This window comes from Acinonyx jubatus, chromosome B3 (genome assembly GCF_027475565.1).
Source record: "Acinonyx jubatus isolate Ajub_Pintada_27869175 chromosome B3, VMU_Ajub_asm_v1.0, whole genome shotgun sequence".
Lineage (NCBI taxonomy): Eukaryota > Metazoa > Chordata > Mammalia > Carnivora > Felidae > Acinonyx > Acinonyx jubatus.
Window position 1 is genome coordinate 72,442,409 of NC_069386.1, and position 15,929 is coordinate 72,458,337.

General features: G+C 53.6%; 1 protein-coding gene across 2 annotated transcripts; it reads right to left on the reverse strand.

Annotated features, from left to right (window-relative positions):
• Nucleotides 1-674: 674 nt before the first annotated feature.
• EFS (embryonal Fyn-associated substrate) lies at nt 675-9,306 on the reverse strand. 2 transcript variants are annotated; one of them, XM_053224283.1, is made up of 7 exons: nt 9,173-9,231; nt 4,837-4,917; nt 4,639-4,750; nt 4,238-4,378; nt 3,413-4,135; nt 2,959-3,048; nt 675-1,906 (listed from the first exon to the last, which is right to left on the reverse strand). In XM_053224283.1, exons 2-7 carry the CDS (start codon nt 4,845-4,847, stop codon nt 1,472-1,474), a joined length of 1,512 nt encoding a protein of 503 aa, XP_053080258.1. In that variant the 5' UTR covers nt 4,848-4,917; nt 9,173-9,231; the 3' UTR covers nt 675-1,471. The 2 variants fall into 2 exon arrangements, with proteins under 2 accessions (XP_053080258.1, XP_014942155.2); XM_015086669.3 differs by having other exon boundaries at nt 4,639-4,917; nt 9,173-9,306.
• Between the last annotated feature and the right edge of the window lie 6,623 nt (nt 9,307-15,929).

A 15,929-nucleotide genomic window follows, 5' to 3' on the forward strand; every position in this document is an offset into this window, starting at 1 on the left:
GACTGAAGCTTGGGGTGCCTCTAATCCAGTCACTGTGCTAAAATGTCATTTGGGAAAAAGCACAAATGAAGCAATGCATCTGTGGCTTGGATTTCTTCCCTGTGGTAAATGGCTGGAGCGATCCCCCATCTAAGCCATGGCTCATCAATTTCACCAAAGCATGAGGACTATGGACTAATTGCATTCACCTGCCCCTCGGCTCCTCTAAAAGAAGGTGTGTCTAGAAAGGCAGTGAGCAGGAGGACTGGGAAGGAAGGTTTAAGGGGCCAGACCTTCTTGGGTTAATCTAAGGCGGAGGGTGCCCAGGCCAGCCAGCAGCACTTTCCAGTTGGCCAGAGCGGTCCTGTGGTGCCAAGCTGAGAACAGGCCTTCACCGGGATGATGTCTTCAGCATGGCACCTTTCAAGGCTCTTGTGAGGCCAACCTCTCCACAAGTGCAACTCTCTAATGACATCATATGATAATGAAGTCTTGGTGGAAAAGCCCCCATCACTAACAGTGTCTGCCTTCTGGGAATGCTAGTTCTCAGACTCTTCTCAGTTCTCTCATCCCTGGGGCCTCAGCTCAGCTATTACTCTCAACCATCCCATCTAAAGTCTCCTTCAACAGCCTCTCCTTCATCCAGTTAGTCCCTCACATCACCCTGTTCATTTCCATTACCAGCAACTGTCAAATCTGTGGCAGGTATTCTTTTTTATTTACTTATTTTAACTGACTCAGTTATATCCATCCCACCCCCACAATGTACCTTCAGAACTGTGCTTGGCACATCATGGGAGGTGAAACCCACCGAATGAATAGTTTTTGGAAAAAAACAGCAAAATCTTCCCCCCAAACCTAAAGATATCCTGCCCACAGTGTGTATTCCATAGGTTTGGCCTAGGGGTGCCAGGCCTGGCCCCTCCCCCAGGTGCCCAAGAAGCAGAGTCAGAGAACCAGACAGCAGGGCTTATTGAGGCCCAGTTCTGTCCTGCCTGCTGTGGGGAGGAGCCCTTAGGCCTCTCCCAGACCTCCACATTCTGGGTGGTCAAAATCATGCCGTCACTTTCAGCTAACAGTAAGGTGCTGATGTCCTAGAGCCAAGAACCAGGACAAAAAAAGGGATCTGGATGGCTCCAGGTTTCAGCCACCCGAATCTCTGGGGGGCCAAGCTTTCAGAGGTGGGTGGCAGTGCAGTGACCAAGAACTTCCACCCCAGGCTGAGGGAAAGAGTCCAGTTCCTCCCTGCCCCAAGGGGCCTGGCACCTGCCCCTGACAAAGCAGGGAATAATATTAAATATAAATAATTTATACAAAATGGCTCGTACAAAAAGCTGTGGGGGGAGGGGGGAGGGACATCTCTGTGAGAGGCTGAGATGACTGGAAGGGGAGAGATGTCCCCACCTCTCCTGGTCCCTAAAAACAGAGCCCTCCTGCCACCCAAGGCCCAAAAGGGGGCTCTGGCAGGCAGGAGAGGGACAGAGCAGGACCCTCAGGGGGCCAGGCTGGAGAGCAGAGTGGTGAACTGCAGGGCCTGCCCTGCCAGCTCTGCCACACGCTGTGTCATCTCTTGGGCCGCAAGGTGGGACGGGTAGCCCAGGGCGGCCCCCTTGACAGCCAGCACAGTGGCTCGCAATGCCTGGCCCAGTGCTGTACCTGCAGCCCCGACCTGTGCTCGCAGAGGGGCGGAGGCTGCCAGCCGGCCCAGGGTGTCCCCAACAAACACCAGGCGGTGAGCGGCCACCACCACCCGCTTGCCATGGGGCACGAAGAGGGGTGGGGGCTGGTTGGCCTGGGTGCTGGACATCAGGGCTGCCACGGCTGCCTGCAGTGCTGAGTAGTGGCTCTGGCACTGCCCGGCGTAGAAATGCAAGAGCTGTAGATCTCCGGTGGGCAGATCCAGCGGCTCCCCTGCAGACAGGGCCTCCTGAGGGCAAGAGGAGTGGTTGGCGGGATGCTCTCAGTAGTGCCACTTTTGCAATCGTTTTCTCCCTCCTTCCCTCCCTCTGTTCCTCATTCTATCCTTTCTACCTGAGCTCTTCCCTCTGCTCATTAGAAAATTTAAATTCTCACAGCCAGTGGCAGGAAAGTGCCCAGAGGTGATGTCAGATAAATCTAGATTCAAACTGAACTTGTTTCCTTATAATCTAAAATGGAGAATCTGATACCATGCTGTCCAGGATCAACATAATGTAAACCACATGTGTAATTAAATTTTTTCTAGTAGCCATGTTAAGAAAAAGAAACAAACTGGAATGTTTTAACTCCAGATATAAAAATTGTAATTTCAACCTATAATCAACATATAAATTACTTAGATTTCTTCTCATACTAAGCCTGCAAAACCTGGTGTGCGTTTTATAGTTACAGCACTTTTCTGCCTCCCAAGGCTGTGGTGCAGTTAATGATGCAGCATATAGAAAGAGCTTAGAACAGAACACTGTACATTGTGAGCACCATATGAGTACTAACTATGGCTGTGATTAGTGTTGACACATGCGATGTGCTTATTAGCACAGGGTCCGTAGTTGGTAAATACCCGATAAACAGTAGCTACTACGCTCAGGACCGGTCCACACAGTTGAGGAGGCCACCTCACTTTCCTGAGGCCCAGAGAGATTATCTGGTGGCTTCAGGGCCCCTGGCTGCTTACTGGTGGAGCCGGGATTAGAAGCCAGGTCTCTTAGGAACCCAGGAATTCACAGTTGGAAGGAGCCTCAGAAGTTACCTGGCCTAGCTCTGACCCACATCCCAGAACTCTCTCTGCTTCCCTGGCTGCTCGGTTTTCTGATTCCTCTCCAACACATTCTTTCCCCTCTTTCTGAATTCCTAATACTCTTTTTCAGGTCCCAGCTCCTTCATGCTGACGCCTCTGTACTCCAGCTCTGGCTCACCGAGCTCTTACCCCCATCCTAATCTCTCTCCCTTGATGGTTCCTCTTCCTGGTCCCCCTTCTCTAGCACTGACCCACAGGGTTACCTGCTGCTCCAGTGGCCCCCTCTCCAGCAGTTCAGGATCCCCTGGGAAGGCTTTATCCAGGGGCCTAGATCCCTGAGCTTTATCCATGCCCTGCAGGAGGGATCAGGGTCTCAGTGCAGTGGTGGGGGAGCAGGGAAGGTGGCCTCCCCATGTTCCTGCCCCTTCCCCCTCCGCCTTCCTTCCTGAGGTTTCTTCCGCCATCAGAGATTCCAGTCCCTTGACTCCAGGTCTGGGAGAAGCCCTGGTGGCAGGTCAGATGACTTGGGGACCCTAGGCTGGGTTTAGAAGGAATGTGGCACCAGTACAAGTGGTGGGACCAAGTACTGGTGACCCAGGCCATAAGGTGCAGGGCCAGTGAAGAAAGGGAGGGTCCCTCTGGGTCCCAGACCTTCTCACTCCTCCCCTTGGCTCTCTTGGGGGCATTTCCGTTGGGGGTGTTGGGAGGTGAGCTCACCTTCAGGTGGACATAGTCATATTCCTCGGCCATCGGGATGCCCTCATACTCATTGTGGTGTCCTGCTGGATCATCCTCTACCTCCCCACCTTCTGGATCCCCCTCAACCTTGGGGCCCCCATAGCCAGGCAGGCGAGGTGGGGGTGGGGGCAGAGGCCGGTCCTGGATGCTGCCCTTTCGGCCTGGAGCAGGAGAGGGAGCTGGGGAAGGGTTGGGGGCCTCAGGAACAGGCAGGGCAGGCAGAGGGCGGCGGGACAGGCTCTCAGCTGAGGGCAAACGGGGCCTGTGTGGGAGTGGGGGGCTTCTGGCCAGAAGCAGGGCCAAGGTGTCCAGGTCATTGGAGGCAGAGGCTCCTGGGGGCTCTGGAGAAGGGGGTGCCTCCGGCCCGAGCAGGGGCACATCGTAGATGCCCTCATCAGTGCCTCCACCTTCCCCATCTGCTAGCAGTTCCTCTGGTGCTTCATACAGATTGAGCAGGGCTGATGCCCGTTTCAGGTTGGAGGGGGCAGCGTAGAGGGGAGGCTCTGGTTCCCGGCCTCCCTCCCACTCCAGATCTGGCTCCAGTTCTGACGGTGGCTTTGGGGCCAAAGGCACATCATAGGGAGCTTCATCCTCTTCAGGAGCCTGTGAGGCAACCCGGGCTACAGGGCGGGTAAAGGAGGCAGGGGAGTCGTAGGGGCCACTGGAGGGAACTCGGAGGGCAGTGGGGGGCACATCATAGACCTGGAGAGGGAGCAGAGCCACCAGTTACCCTCAGCCTCAGCAGTGGACCCCACTGAGAGCCCTCTGTTCCCTGACCAACATACACAGACCTCTGGTCCTCACCTCCAAGGCATCTCCAGGGGCAGCTGATTGGGTCCCACTCCCTCTGGGGACCTTGTAGATGGGATCAGGGGAGGGCAGGCAGGGTCCAGGTGAAGGTCCTAAGGTAGGACAGGGCCGAGCTGGGGGTGGTACCACATATACCTGGGGGATCAAGACAGATGCGTGGGTCAGGACCAGGAAGAAGATAATGTATGCCTTACAGGAGCTTAGATCCCTTCTAGCCCCCACCCCGTACCAATGGGGAAACAGAGCCGAGGAAGGGTTGGCAGGCAGGTTTCACATAGTACAGGATCAGTGAAGAGCTGTGGTCTCAGGGATTGCCCTGCCCCACCTCGCCGCAGGCACCAGTGAAGGGGAACTAGGCTCTTCTGGTTTGGGGATGGGAGGGCTCTAGCTCTCACCTCCTGGTCCTCATTGCTGTGCTCTGGGGCTGGATGTGGTGAGCCATGCTGGGCTGGGAGCACCTGGGTGAGGCTGGACTGGGGTGCCGGGCCAGGAGGAAGGAGCTTCACTCTGTTGGCGGGCACAATGCCCTGCTGGCCATGCAGGGAACAGAGGCACCAGCCGTCCAGCCCACCAGCGCCCTCCCTCTGCAGTACCCGTAGAACATCCCCTCGGCGGAAGGACAGCTCCTGGGGGGACTCAGCGGTGTTGTCGTAGAGTGCCCGAGCCAACTGGGCCTGGTGGGTGAGGTGGGAATGGGGAGATGGGTCTCACACATATATATCAGGTCATGACATTCCTTGCTCAAACATTATGGAGCTCCCCATTTCCCACAAGCTAAAAATGTGACCTCCTGACTCCGCTCTTCCTGACTGGTCCTGCCTGGTCTCCAGCTGCATCCCCTGCATTCCTCCTCTTCCTTTCTATTCCTTGAACTAAAGAAATTCTCACCTCAGGGCCTTTGCACTTGTGGTTTCCTTGACCCAGAATGCTCTTGCCCTGACTCGTCATCTGACTGGCCCTTTTTTTATCCTTAAGTTCTCCTTAAGTGACTCCTTCTCGAAGAGGTCTTTTCTTCACTCTTCTCCCCACCCCATTCTGTGTCATCTCCACTATTGTTCCCTTCATAATACTTTACACTACTTGCCTATTTCATTTCTTATCTATTTATTCCCCTGCCCTATAAGCTCTGGGGAGCAGGGACTAATGTATTCCTAGCCCCTGCAATAGGGCTCCACCTGGAATCAGTGCTCAGTGAACATATATTGAATGAATTTCCTCCAAAGCTTTGTGTACATGAGAAAGCCCTAATAATGTCTCCCATAGAATCTTCTTCACCCTTCCTGTTTCCCAGTCAGCATCCCCCACAAGCAGAAGGTTAGATTAAGTGGCAGCAGACACCCATCAATCTGAGGGAGACTGGGAAAAATGCAGCCCAGACAGTGCCTAGGCATAAAAAGGAAGAAAACAGAAACTGAAGCAATGCTTTTGTTCTCAGTCTGAGCAAATAAGGTTCTATCAGAGGAAGTTGAGGTTACCATGGAGAGGAGAAAAGTGTATACACTCCAGTGTGTGTGTGTGTGTGTGTGTGTGTGTGTGTGTGTGTGTGTGTGTGTGTTGCGGGACTAGCAGACCAACCAAGAGCAAGCATTTACCGTCCTGTTTCCAGTCCTGTCTGGTCGGGACATCTAAGTTTTTTTCCTCCAAGAGTCACATGCTAAGGTGGTAAGTCACAGATATTAAGTGCAAATTATGTCTCCAGACACTGTGCAAGTCATTACACTAATCATCTCATCTCATTTAATCCTTAAAACAACCTTATAAGTGGGGCGCCTGGGTGGCTCAGTCAGTCAAGCATCCAACTCTTAATTTTGGCTCAGGTCAAGATCTCATGGCTCAAGAGATCGAGCCCTGCATCGGGCTCTATGCTAACAATGTGGAGCCTGCTTGGGATTCTTTCTCTCTCCCTCTCTCTCTGCTCCTCCCCCACTCTCTTGCTCTCTGAAAATAAATAAATAAACTTTAAAACAACAACAACAAAAACAAGCTTATGGTGCTCCTGGGTGGCTCAGTCAGTTAAGCGGCTGGCTTTGGCTTAGGTCATGATCTCATGGTTTGTGAGCTCGAGCCCTGCATCAGGCTCTGAGCTGACAGCTCAGAGCCAGGAGCCTGCTTTGGATTGTGTATCTCCCTCTCTCTCTGTCCCTCTCACTCTCTCAAAAATAAAAATAAACATTAAAAAAAATTAAAAGATAAATAAAAAATTTTTAAAAACAAGCTTATGAGGAAGGAGCCTTCATTATCCCCATTTGGAAAGGAGACTGGGACAGAGAGAGTAGGACTTTGCCTACAACACATGAACCCCAGGCTGTTTGACTCCAGAGTCTGCGTTCTCAATCACCCCCTATTACCTCTCTACAATCACAAACGTAAGGTTCTACTTTTCTTCTTCATATGTTAGTAACTTAACCTCTTGGTTAAGTAGAGTCCATGACTCAAACATGACTCAAATACATTATGAAATCTTCATTATTCCCAATTTCCCTTTGGTAGCCACCCCTCACAGGGCTCTGGTTCCATGTTGTTCTTTGGTAGAATCAAGCTTACACCACTCACAATATCAAAATATATTCTGGTTTGGTTATGTTTGCTAAATGACTGCGCCTGCTGGCAGGATCCCAGGCAGTGGTGGTGGAGAGCAGATAGTTAGTAGTTAGACATAACTACCTAATAGGTAATTCATGTGGGCTAATTCAGTAAAACATCTCAAGCTAAAGATCTCTGGCAGACTGCATTTGGCCACCCTGGAGAAGGAGGCCCTGCTCAACCAGCATGAGTGCATGTTCCTCTTGACTGACATTTCCCTTGGGTGGAGAGGTTGTCCAGCCCTTCATGGCTTGGTGATTTTAACAACAAACTGACTTTTTTCCTCTTGCCTCATTCCAAACTCCTCAAACTATTTTCTGATTATATTTTGGCTTCTAAATGATATTGTTTGGGGCGCCTGGGTGGCTCAGTCAGTTAAGCATCCGACTTAACTCAGGTCATGGTCTCGCAGTTCGTGGGTTCAAGCCCTGTGTCGGGCTCTCTGCCATCAGCGCAGAGCCTGCTTCAGATCCTGTGTCCCCCTCTTTCTGCCCTTTCCTGGCTTGTGTGCACATCTGCTCTCTCAAAAATAAATAAACTTAAAAAAAAAAAAGGATATTGTCCCACAGAAAGAAAACATGCCAACCAGATGACACAAACTCCTGGTTAGGTCCACACTTTTCTAAGTGTAAATTAGAAATTAGTACTTTGGATTAGACAGTGGGTTAAAAGCACAGTTCTGAAGCAGACAGACTTGCGTTTAAGTCCTGGCCCTATCCTTTTCTAGCTGGGTGACTCTGGGTAGGTTGTTTAACTTTCCCAAGCTTCAGTTTCCTCCTTTGTGCCATTTTATATCCATATCCAAATATCCATTTTCAGGGCACACAGGTGGCTCAGTTGGTTAAGCATCTGACTCTTGATTTCTGCTCAGGTCATGATCTCACAACTCATGGGATGGAACTCTGAGTTGGGCTCTGCACTGACAGCATGGAGACTGCTTGGGATTCTTTCTCTCTCTATCTCTCTTTCTCTCTCTGCCCCTCCCCTGTTCACATGTGTGTGTGTGCTCTCTCTCTCTCAAAATAAATAAACTAGGGCCAGTAAATACTCGATAGATATTAACTGTTATTAGGATCCTGTGAGTTTGATTGGCACAAATGCCACCTCCCACCTCTAGGTAAAAAGAAAAATCTACCTCCTGGGACCACAAAGCTGACAAGCTGACCAGCTTCTGTGCCAGCATCTTTATGTCAGAATACCCCCACCATTTTCAGGCTCTGAGCTAATCTTACCATAACACAGATTGAGGAGCTAAAAGGAGTTTGGTCTGAGAGTGATAATCGAACTCCTTGAGGGGTATGGGAGAATGTCAGGAGCCATGCTTCCAGCCTCATAAATCTCCTTCTCAGAGCACCCATTCAGAGGGGGCCAGAAGGCACACAGCAGACTAGCTTTCCCTGGGGAATCACAGCGTCTAGGGAACGGTGGAAAGGGGACAGAGTTGTTTGAAATCAGACTATAAGGTGCACTGGACAGAAAGCAGAGGTGGGGCTGTGGAGAGCTCCTCTTTGTGCTCAGGTCTGAATTCCATCCAATGGGGCCAGACCTCTGGGCCTTACAATTTCGGGAACCCAGGCCAGAGTTGCTGATAGACTGACTGATGATGGGTGTGGCCACCTCTGCTCTATCCCCTCCTCAGGGGCCCAGCTGACTTGTGAGGGAGTGGCTGCCTTAACTGGGGATGGGGGTGGGGTGGGCGGGTAGAGTGGCAGTGGGCCACACACTCTCTAGGAGGCCTCCCACTGTCCCATCATGCCAGCTGTCTCCTCCCTTTGTCCCCAGTCCCCGGAAAGTGGCCAGAAGCTGGCTGACATCACCTCTCCTCCTCCCTCTATTTTTTCTGTCTCCCTAACAGATCTCCTTCTTTGGCTCAATTTCCCCCCTTTCCTCCATACTTCCTCTAGAGAAGGGCCTCTTTGGCCTCTCCTCCTTTCCTGGAGCCACCTCCATTCAGCCCCCTCCCAACCTTTTACTTGCCTCCCAATCACAAGCCCCTGCGACCACCGGTGGCCATCTGTTCCCGCCCGTAAAACAGCAGATAGGACTCGGGCTAGACTTGCCCCCTCCCCTCCATCCAGAGGCAGCCACCAGAAAGAAAAGAGGAGAATGGGGAGGAGGAGGGGAGATGGGGGAACCTAGACCCAGAAGGAGCTGGGGATGAGGAGTGAGAGGGAGAAAGGGAAACAAAAGTGGGTTGGGGGGGGGCGGGGGGGGGGAGACACAGCCTCCCGGAGGAGAAAGGGCCCAGGGAGAGAGACAAAGAGAAAGCAGAAATAAAAGTGACAGGAGTGCAGGGCAGACCGTGGAGGCCAATAGCCCGCATCCTCCTTTCCCTGGTGGACTCACCGACGTGGCTATGGCCATGGCCTTGGCCTCCTGTGTGGCCTTCTCCAGGCCAGGCTCGGTTTCGCTGAGTTCAGCAGCGGCCGACCCGCACCATGGAGGCGGCTCCCAGCTGCGGCGCCTGAGTCGTGGCCTCCGCGGAGGTTGGAGGAGGAGAAAATAAGCCCACAAAACTCCCCAAATGGGAGGCAGCTTGGCCGGGCAGGAGGAGGAGCGGGGCGGGCCGGGGCGTCGCTGCGGGACCTCATCCAAGGGCGCGCGCTCCGTGCTGTCCCGGGGGCCACGGGGTTGGCCAGGCCCCCGGAGCTGCCTGCCCTAGGCCGCGGAGGGACCCCGGGTCTGCATGGCCCGAAAGCTCCCACCCAGAGCTGGGGCAGGCGAGGAGGCGGGAGCTGGGGCCGCGCTCGACGACTCGCCAGGCCGCTCAGGACGGCCCCGAGGGCTGGGAGAAGCCGCAGAAGCGGTTGGGCTGGACGAGCGAGTTCAGAGGCCAACCCTCCCCACCCGGGGGCCGCGGCGGAGAGCGGTGCTCCCAGGGCTGTGGTCGGGGCGGCCCGGGGCCCTGCGGCGGCCCGGCTGCGAGGGGGTGGGGCGAGCGAGCGCTGAGACGTTCGCCCCTCTTCAAACTCGCCCAAGTTGGCGAAAGAAGGCCAGGCTGGCGCCGAAGGCCTCCGAGAGCGTGGCCGTTGGGCTGCGTTGCCCGAGTGGTTGCGTTCGGCCCAGACACTCGCACCCCCCGCGGCGAGGCGGCTTCACACTCACGCACACTCTCCCTCAGGACGCCAGGGGCTGGGGGGGCGCCGCGACGGAACCTCGCTCTCCGCACGCGGGCTCGGCCCGAAGGGGCGGGACGGCCTTCCTCGCGCCGTCTCGGGGCCCACCCGCGCGCCGCCACACCTCAGCCCGCTCACGCGCACCCCCGGCAGGGCCCCTCGGCGCGCCGCGGAGCTCTGGGCAGCTCTCAGGTGTCTCTGGGGACGGAGAGGAAAGCCACAAAGCAAAGGAAGCAGCAAAGAGAAGGCGAAGGAGGAGCAGGGGCCAGGGTCCTGTGGACTCGCCTGGAGTGGGTAGGGGGAACACTGAAGGGGCTGCGAAGGCTCCGGGGGGTCGCGCGTGGCCTTCGGGCTCAGCCCCCACGCGCAGTTCCCCTTCCCTCCCCTTCCCGGGCTCCTGGCTCCCTCTCAGGGCAGTTTCTTCCTCCTCCCCTCGGGCCCTCTCAGCTCCGGCGCGGGACTCAGTCCTGGGGATTAAAAGAAAGGAGGGAGGGGAAAAGGGAGGGGAAGGGAAGGGGCGGAGGAGAAAGGAGGACGAGCCCTCCAAAGGCGGGTGTTGAGTTTCAGCTCGGGACCCTCGGGCCAAACTGCACGCCCCCTCCCGGGCCCTGTACGCGGCGCCTCTTCCTCTCTCCGTCGCGGAGGACCTCCCTGTCGTGTGGTCTGCTTTCTCCCGGGAGCTTCCCTCACCCCGCCACGCCCCCGCTCTGCCCGGCCAGCCCCGCGCCGCTGTCTGCCTCCCTTTCGTGAGCCCCACATCTGTCTTTCCCTTGGGAGGGAGCGCGCTCCTTCTCCTTTCTGGGGTCCTCAGCGGAGCGTCTCTTCTCTCTTGGCGTTACCACCGCAGGGGTGGCAGGGGTGACCGGCCGTTCTTGCGGGGGACAAGGACGGGGAGCTGCGGCTGGACATGGATTCTGGCCCTGGCGAGAGAACATGAGCCTGGTCCCAGAGCTGCAGGCTGGCGGGTTATGCCGCTCTTACACTTCTCTGCCAGTCTGGGCCTGTCCCCCGCCCTCACTCTGTCTGCTACCACGCGGAGCAGGAGTGCGAACTGCGGGAACAAAAGGGCAGACCTCTTTCAGAGGAGCTGGGATCAGCTGCAAGAACAGGGTTCTTGGGTTCCCACACCTCTCCTGACCTATTACTACTCCTTAGTGTGTGCTGTTCCCTCCAGCTACCCCTACCTCCTGCTTCTTCCTATTGAGACACACATCAAGGCCTCTTAGGCTGAAGGGAGCCTTCCTTCTTCCATTTTTGAGATTCCTAGTATTTAAAAAAAATTAGATGCTAAACAGGATTAAAAAGCTGTAGTAGATTTTCAGTGTTTACAGTTAACAAATTAACACTTCAAATACATGAAACAGACAATGACTCTAGGTATAACTTCATTTGTAGATAACATCAGAAGTCTAATTTAAGGCCCTTTGTGAACCCGAGGCTCCCTCCTTCTCTCCTCACATTCCACAGGCCCACACATCCAGACATTTCCTAGGAGGGGAGGGGGATACCTGGCCTGGCTCCCCCTCCCTGTCACCTGGGCACCTGTGAAGAGCCCTGGGGGACCTATGGGGTGGGTTAGGAAGAGATTCTGTTCTGGTCTTGGCTCAGAATTGGGTGCAGACCTATGGGTGGGCCTGGGAACTCCAAACAGACTTAGATGCCCTTAGGGCAGTAGAGGAACTTACAAATTTCCAGATGCATCTGAAGGGAGAGCTCCTCATCCCAGCTCCAGCCCCATCCAATCTCCTCCAGACCCCAGCCCTGGGGGTCCTGGCTGCCTGGAACACAGACATTCAGCTGCTGGGGAGTGACTTGGTATGCTCTGTCCGGAGGACTGTCAAGGCAAATGGGGGCCCAAGATGGAAGTGGGCAGAAAATCCAATTCCCAAAGATGAATGCTCAGACAGGCACAAGGAGAAATAGATGGAGGTCAGAAGACTAGGCAGAAGAGAAGTGCTAGGACCAGGCAGAATGGCGGTTTGGGAGGCAGGCATTGGGGCTCACTGCCTGTAGTTCAGTGCCTGGGGAAATAAATGTAGATGAGGGGGAAGCAGAGTACAAACCTGCAGGAAAATAAGAATATGCTTCTGGAGTGCTCAGGCATGGAATGTAGCTTGTGAGACTCAAGAATGAATCCTGTTTTATTAGCTATGTGATTTTGGCCAAGTTATATAACATCTCTGAGTCTCAGGTCCTCATCTGTAACAGTGTCTTTTGGTGAAGAGCAAATATATGTAAAATGCCTGGGGCAAAGATCTCCCTCCATGACTTTTCTTCATCTTGCTGCCCCCCCACCCCCCACTTTACTTTCATGAAAATTGGAAGTGTTTCTTTGTTGAGGCCAGGAAGAGCCTTTCTCTGTCCTTATCTCATCTTTGCCTTCTCCTTTGCAGAGGTTTAAGGCGATTCTACCTTCTTCAGGGAGAGCTCTGGGCTCCAGGTAAGGTTGGAGAAAACCCAGGCTGGCAGTTAGACCCTGGTTGGGCAACAGCCTCAGGCCGCTGGGCCCTCAGCTTCAGGGCTTACCCTGGTCATATTCAAGGGGCAGAAAGGAAGGAACCCCTTCATCTGGCTTTCTGGGCCCCAGCTTCTCTCCCCTTCCCAGCAGGGCCAACTGCTAGTCTCTTCCATCCCACACCATGACTTCCTTGACCTGTTTTTACTCCTCTTGCTGCTCAAAACTCAGGCGCTCAAGAATTCTTCCAGTTCTCCTCTCTTTGGACCCCACAGCACCCAGATTGCCTGGATTCTACTCCTGGTTTCAACACTAGTTAGTGACCTTGGCATGGAGCCAAGGCTCTTGGAGCCTCTGGTTCCCTGTCTATAAAGTGGGGATAATAATGGAACCAATAGCATCAGGCTTGTTGTGAGGTTAAGAAATTCCTTAAAAAAGGGCACCTGGACGGCTCAGTTTGTTAAGCATCCAACTCTTGATTTCAGCTCAGGTCATGATCTCAGAGTTCATGGGGTCCAGCCCCACATCGGGCTCTGTGTTGGCAGCATGGAGTCTACTTGGCATTCTCTGTCTCCCTCCCCCCCTCTCTCTGCCTCTTTCTTCTTCTCAAAAATAAAAATAAATAAACATTAAAAAAAATGAAAAGAAATTCCTGAGAACAGTACCTGGCCCATGTTGTGTAAATGTTGGGTAAAAGCAACTATTATTATTGTTATTTGATGGCAGTCCTATGGGGGCAGCAGAAGGTCAAGGAAACCGTGCGTGCCCTTGAGAAACTTACCTCACATAGATCATACTCGAATCCAGTCAGTACCTTCCCCCTTACCTTGGAATAAAGTCCAAATGCTCTACCACAACCTGGAAGACCTTGTGTGATCTGGCCCCTGCCTACCTCTTTACCTTATCTCATCCCACCCTCCCCCTTATCCTTCGTTTTCTATCCACACTGTCCTTTCTGTTTCTCAAATATGCCAAGCTCTTTCCCACTTCTAGGACTCTGCATGTCCTGCTGCCTCTGCCTAGACCACTCTTCCCCCACATGCTTTCCATCATCATGTCAAATTCTGCATTCTCAGAATGGCTTTCCCTGGCTTTCGAAGTTAAAGCAGCCCCCTTCTTCCATTCCCCTCAGCCCTCTAGCTCATAACACTGTTTCATTTTCTTCGTAGCACTAATTATCCGAAATTATCTTGTTTCCTTGTTTATCATCCGTCTCCTCCTAAAACGTAAGCTTCATGAGGCAGAGAACTTATCTGGCTTGTCCTCCTCTGCATTCCTGTTAGCATTTAGAATAGCGGCTGGCATATAGTAGGTGCTCAATAAATAGCTAGTGAGTGGATGAATGAACAGGGCAGCCACGACTGTAGAACAAATCTGAGTAAGCCCAGGGCCCTCCATGGGCAGGCACCAGTGCTGGGCTGGGGGAGGGACTTGCTGGGTCCAGCTCACTCTGATTCTCCACGTGTCGCCCAGGCCAGATGAGGTTCTCTTTGAAGGCAGGCTCCTAAGCCTAAACATTTTTGTACTTAAAGGGATAGTATAAATAGGTAGCAACCATACCATTATCACTTACTAATCAGGACACGGGAGCAGTATTCTGGAGACCCCCATCTGGACCAGGCATTCAGTTGCTGGATCACAGGCAGGTTGTGATATAGAATGCACCCCCACCCCTGGGCTGAGGACAGCATGCATTTACCAGCAGGGGCAGAAGCATTTCAGCATTTTAACGACCAATGCCCCTACCTCACATCAGATGTGAGCAGATGAGCCTCAGCAGACTCTGCTGAGTCCTGTGGTTTCAGCATTATTTCAGGAGCTGGGGTCCAGAGCAGCTGAGCTGGTTGGCGCTTTTGTGTTCAACCAGGTTACCCCCTCAAAAACAAAAAACAAAAACCCTTCTACAAATGAGCAGAATGGTCCAGAGAGGGCCTAAAATCAAGATATGACCAGAGGCAGTGTCAGGACTTCAAGGCAGCAGGTGAGGACTGGGATGTCTTTTTGCGAAAGGGCAGAACAGTCCCATTCTAGCTTTCTGAAAGCCCCCAGAGCTTTTCTTGGCCAAAGGTGGGGATATGTTCCATTACATCTCCCCTGCCCTTTCCTTCTGGGTGCCGATCCCTCTTCCCAGGGACTCAGCCAACCCCTCCTGGCTGCCAGTTGGGCCCAGGCAGGTGAGGACAGGTGTGTGGTGAACTTACCTTTGTTTCCGCCTCCAGCATTCTTCCCATTGCCACCCCTTTCTCCCCACACCCTCAAGGATTCCCTGGAAGCTGAAGTGACTCAGGGATTCCAAAACTAGTTACCCCAGGAGGAAAACCCTCTGGAAAATGTTTCTCATGGCAGGGGATCACCCTAAGGAGTCTCACAGAGCTGCTACTGAGATAAGGGCAGAGGCTGAGCAAACCGGAGGGGTGGGGTGTGTGTGACTCAGAGCACAGGTTCTCAGGTCAGAACTGATCATCATAGTGGGGGAAAGGCCAACCTGAGGAGCGACTGTGTGCTTGGAGGGGGCCCCCTCTGCCTTTTAGGGGTTTCCTCAGAGGACATCCTAGTACAGAGGTAGGGGAACACCCCAAAGGCTTCTCCTGAAGGGCAATGGGGGTCTTTTGCAGCATCAATAAGTGAAACAAGTAGCTGGGATCACTTCCAGCTCTTCCGAGCACCCCTTCCTGGACAGGGCCAAGATGGGAAGATCTGGGCCAATGTCAGGTCTGTGGCTGTGATTGGTTTGGGGAACACCCAGAGGAATCCAGCTCTTGTGGGAGGGTAGTGCACCCTCAGAGCCTTTTCTGGGGTTGGGGGTTTCTCAGGAACACCAAAAGCCACCCTGGTGGCCATGTGCCAGACCAAATTCTGAGGAATAAGGAGCTAGAGCAGTGGATCCCAGCCAGCAGGGCTGAGTGCCTGAGTGGGCAGGAACATCCCATGGCCTCTGGCAGGTTCAAGTGAGACCTGTCCTGGCCCAAGCCTTGGTAAGTAGGAAAGCACATACTGCTGCGGGGGCTTCTCATCCATTTGCAGCTTACTGGGTGTCAGCACAGTGTGTCATCTCCATGCCAGGAGATTAGGTTTGGAGTTGCTCAGGGCTGGAGTGGAAAGCCAGCTCTGCCGCTCCCTAACTGCAAGCTTAGGTAGATTACTAAATTTCTTTGAGTCTTAGCTTTCTCATCTGTAATATGGGGATTATAGTTTCCACCTCATGGTCTTATTGTAAGGATAAAATGAGCTGGTGCATGTACAAAGCTTGGCACCATCCTGGCACGTGACACACAGGAGCTGAGGCCAGTGGCATGCAGAAATGAGAGGGTGTCAGGGAGCATAGCGCAGACAGTGGGTCAATGGGAGTGGGGTGATGTGTTCCCGGCCTCAGTGCTTTTCCTAAGAGCTCCTGCTCTCCCAGCCACCACCTATTTCCCCTAAGTTCCCACCTCACCCCTAATTCCAGGCTTCCCCCAAACCACCAGAACAGCTTCTCCCAATTTTCCAGACTGCCCCCTGTCCTTATCACTCCTCTGCTTTGGGGCTGCTC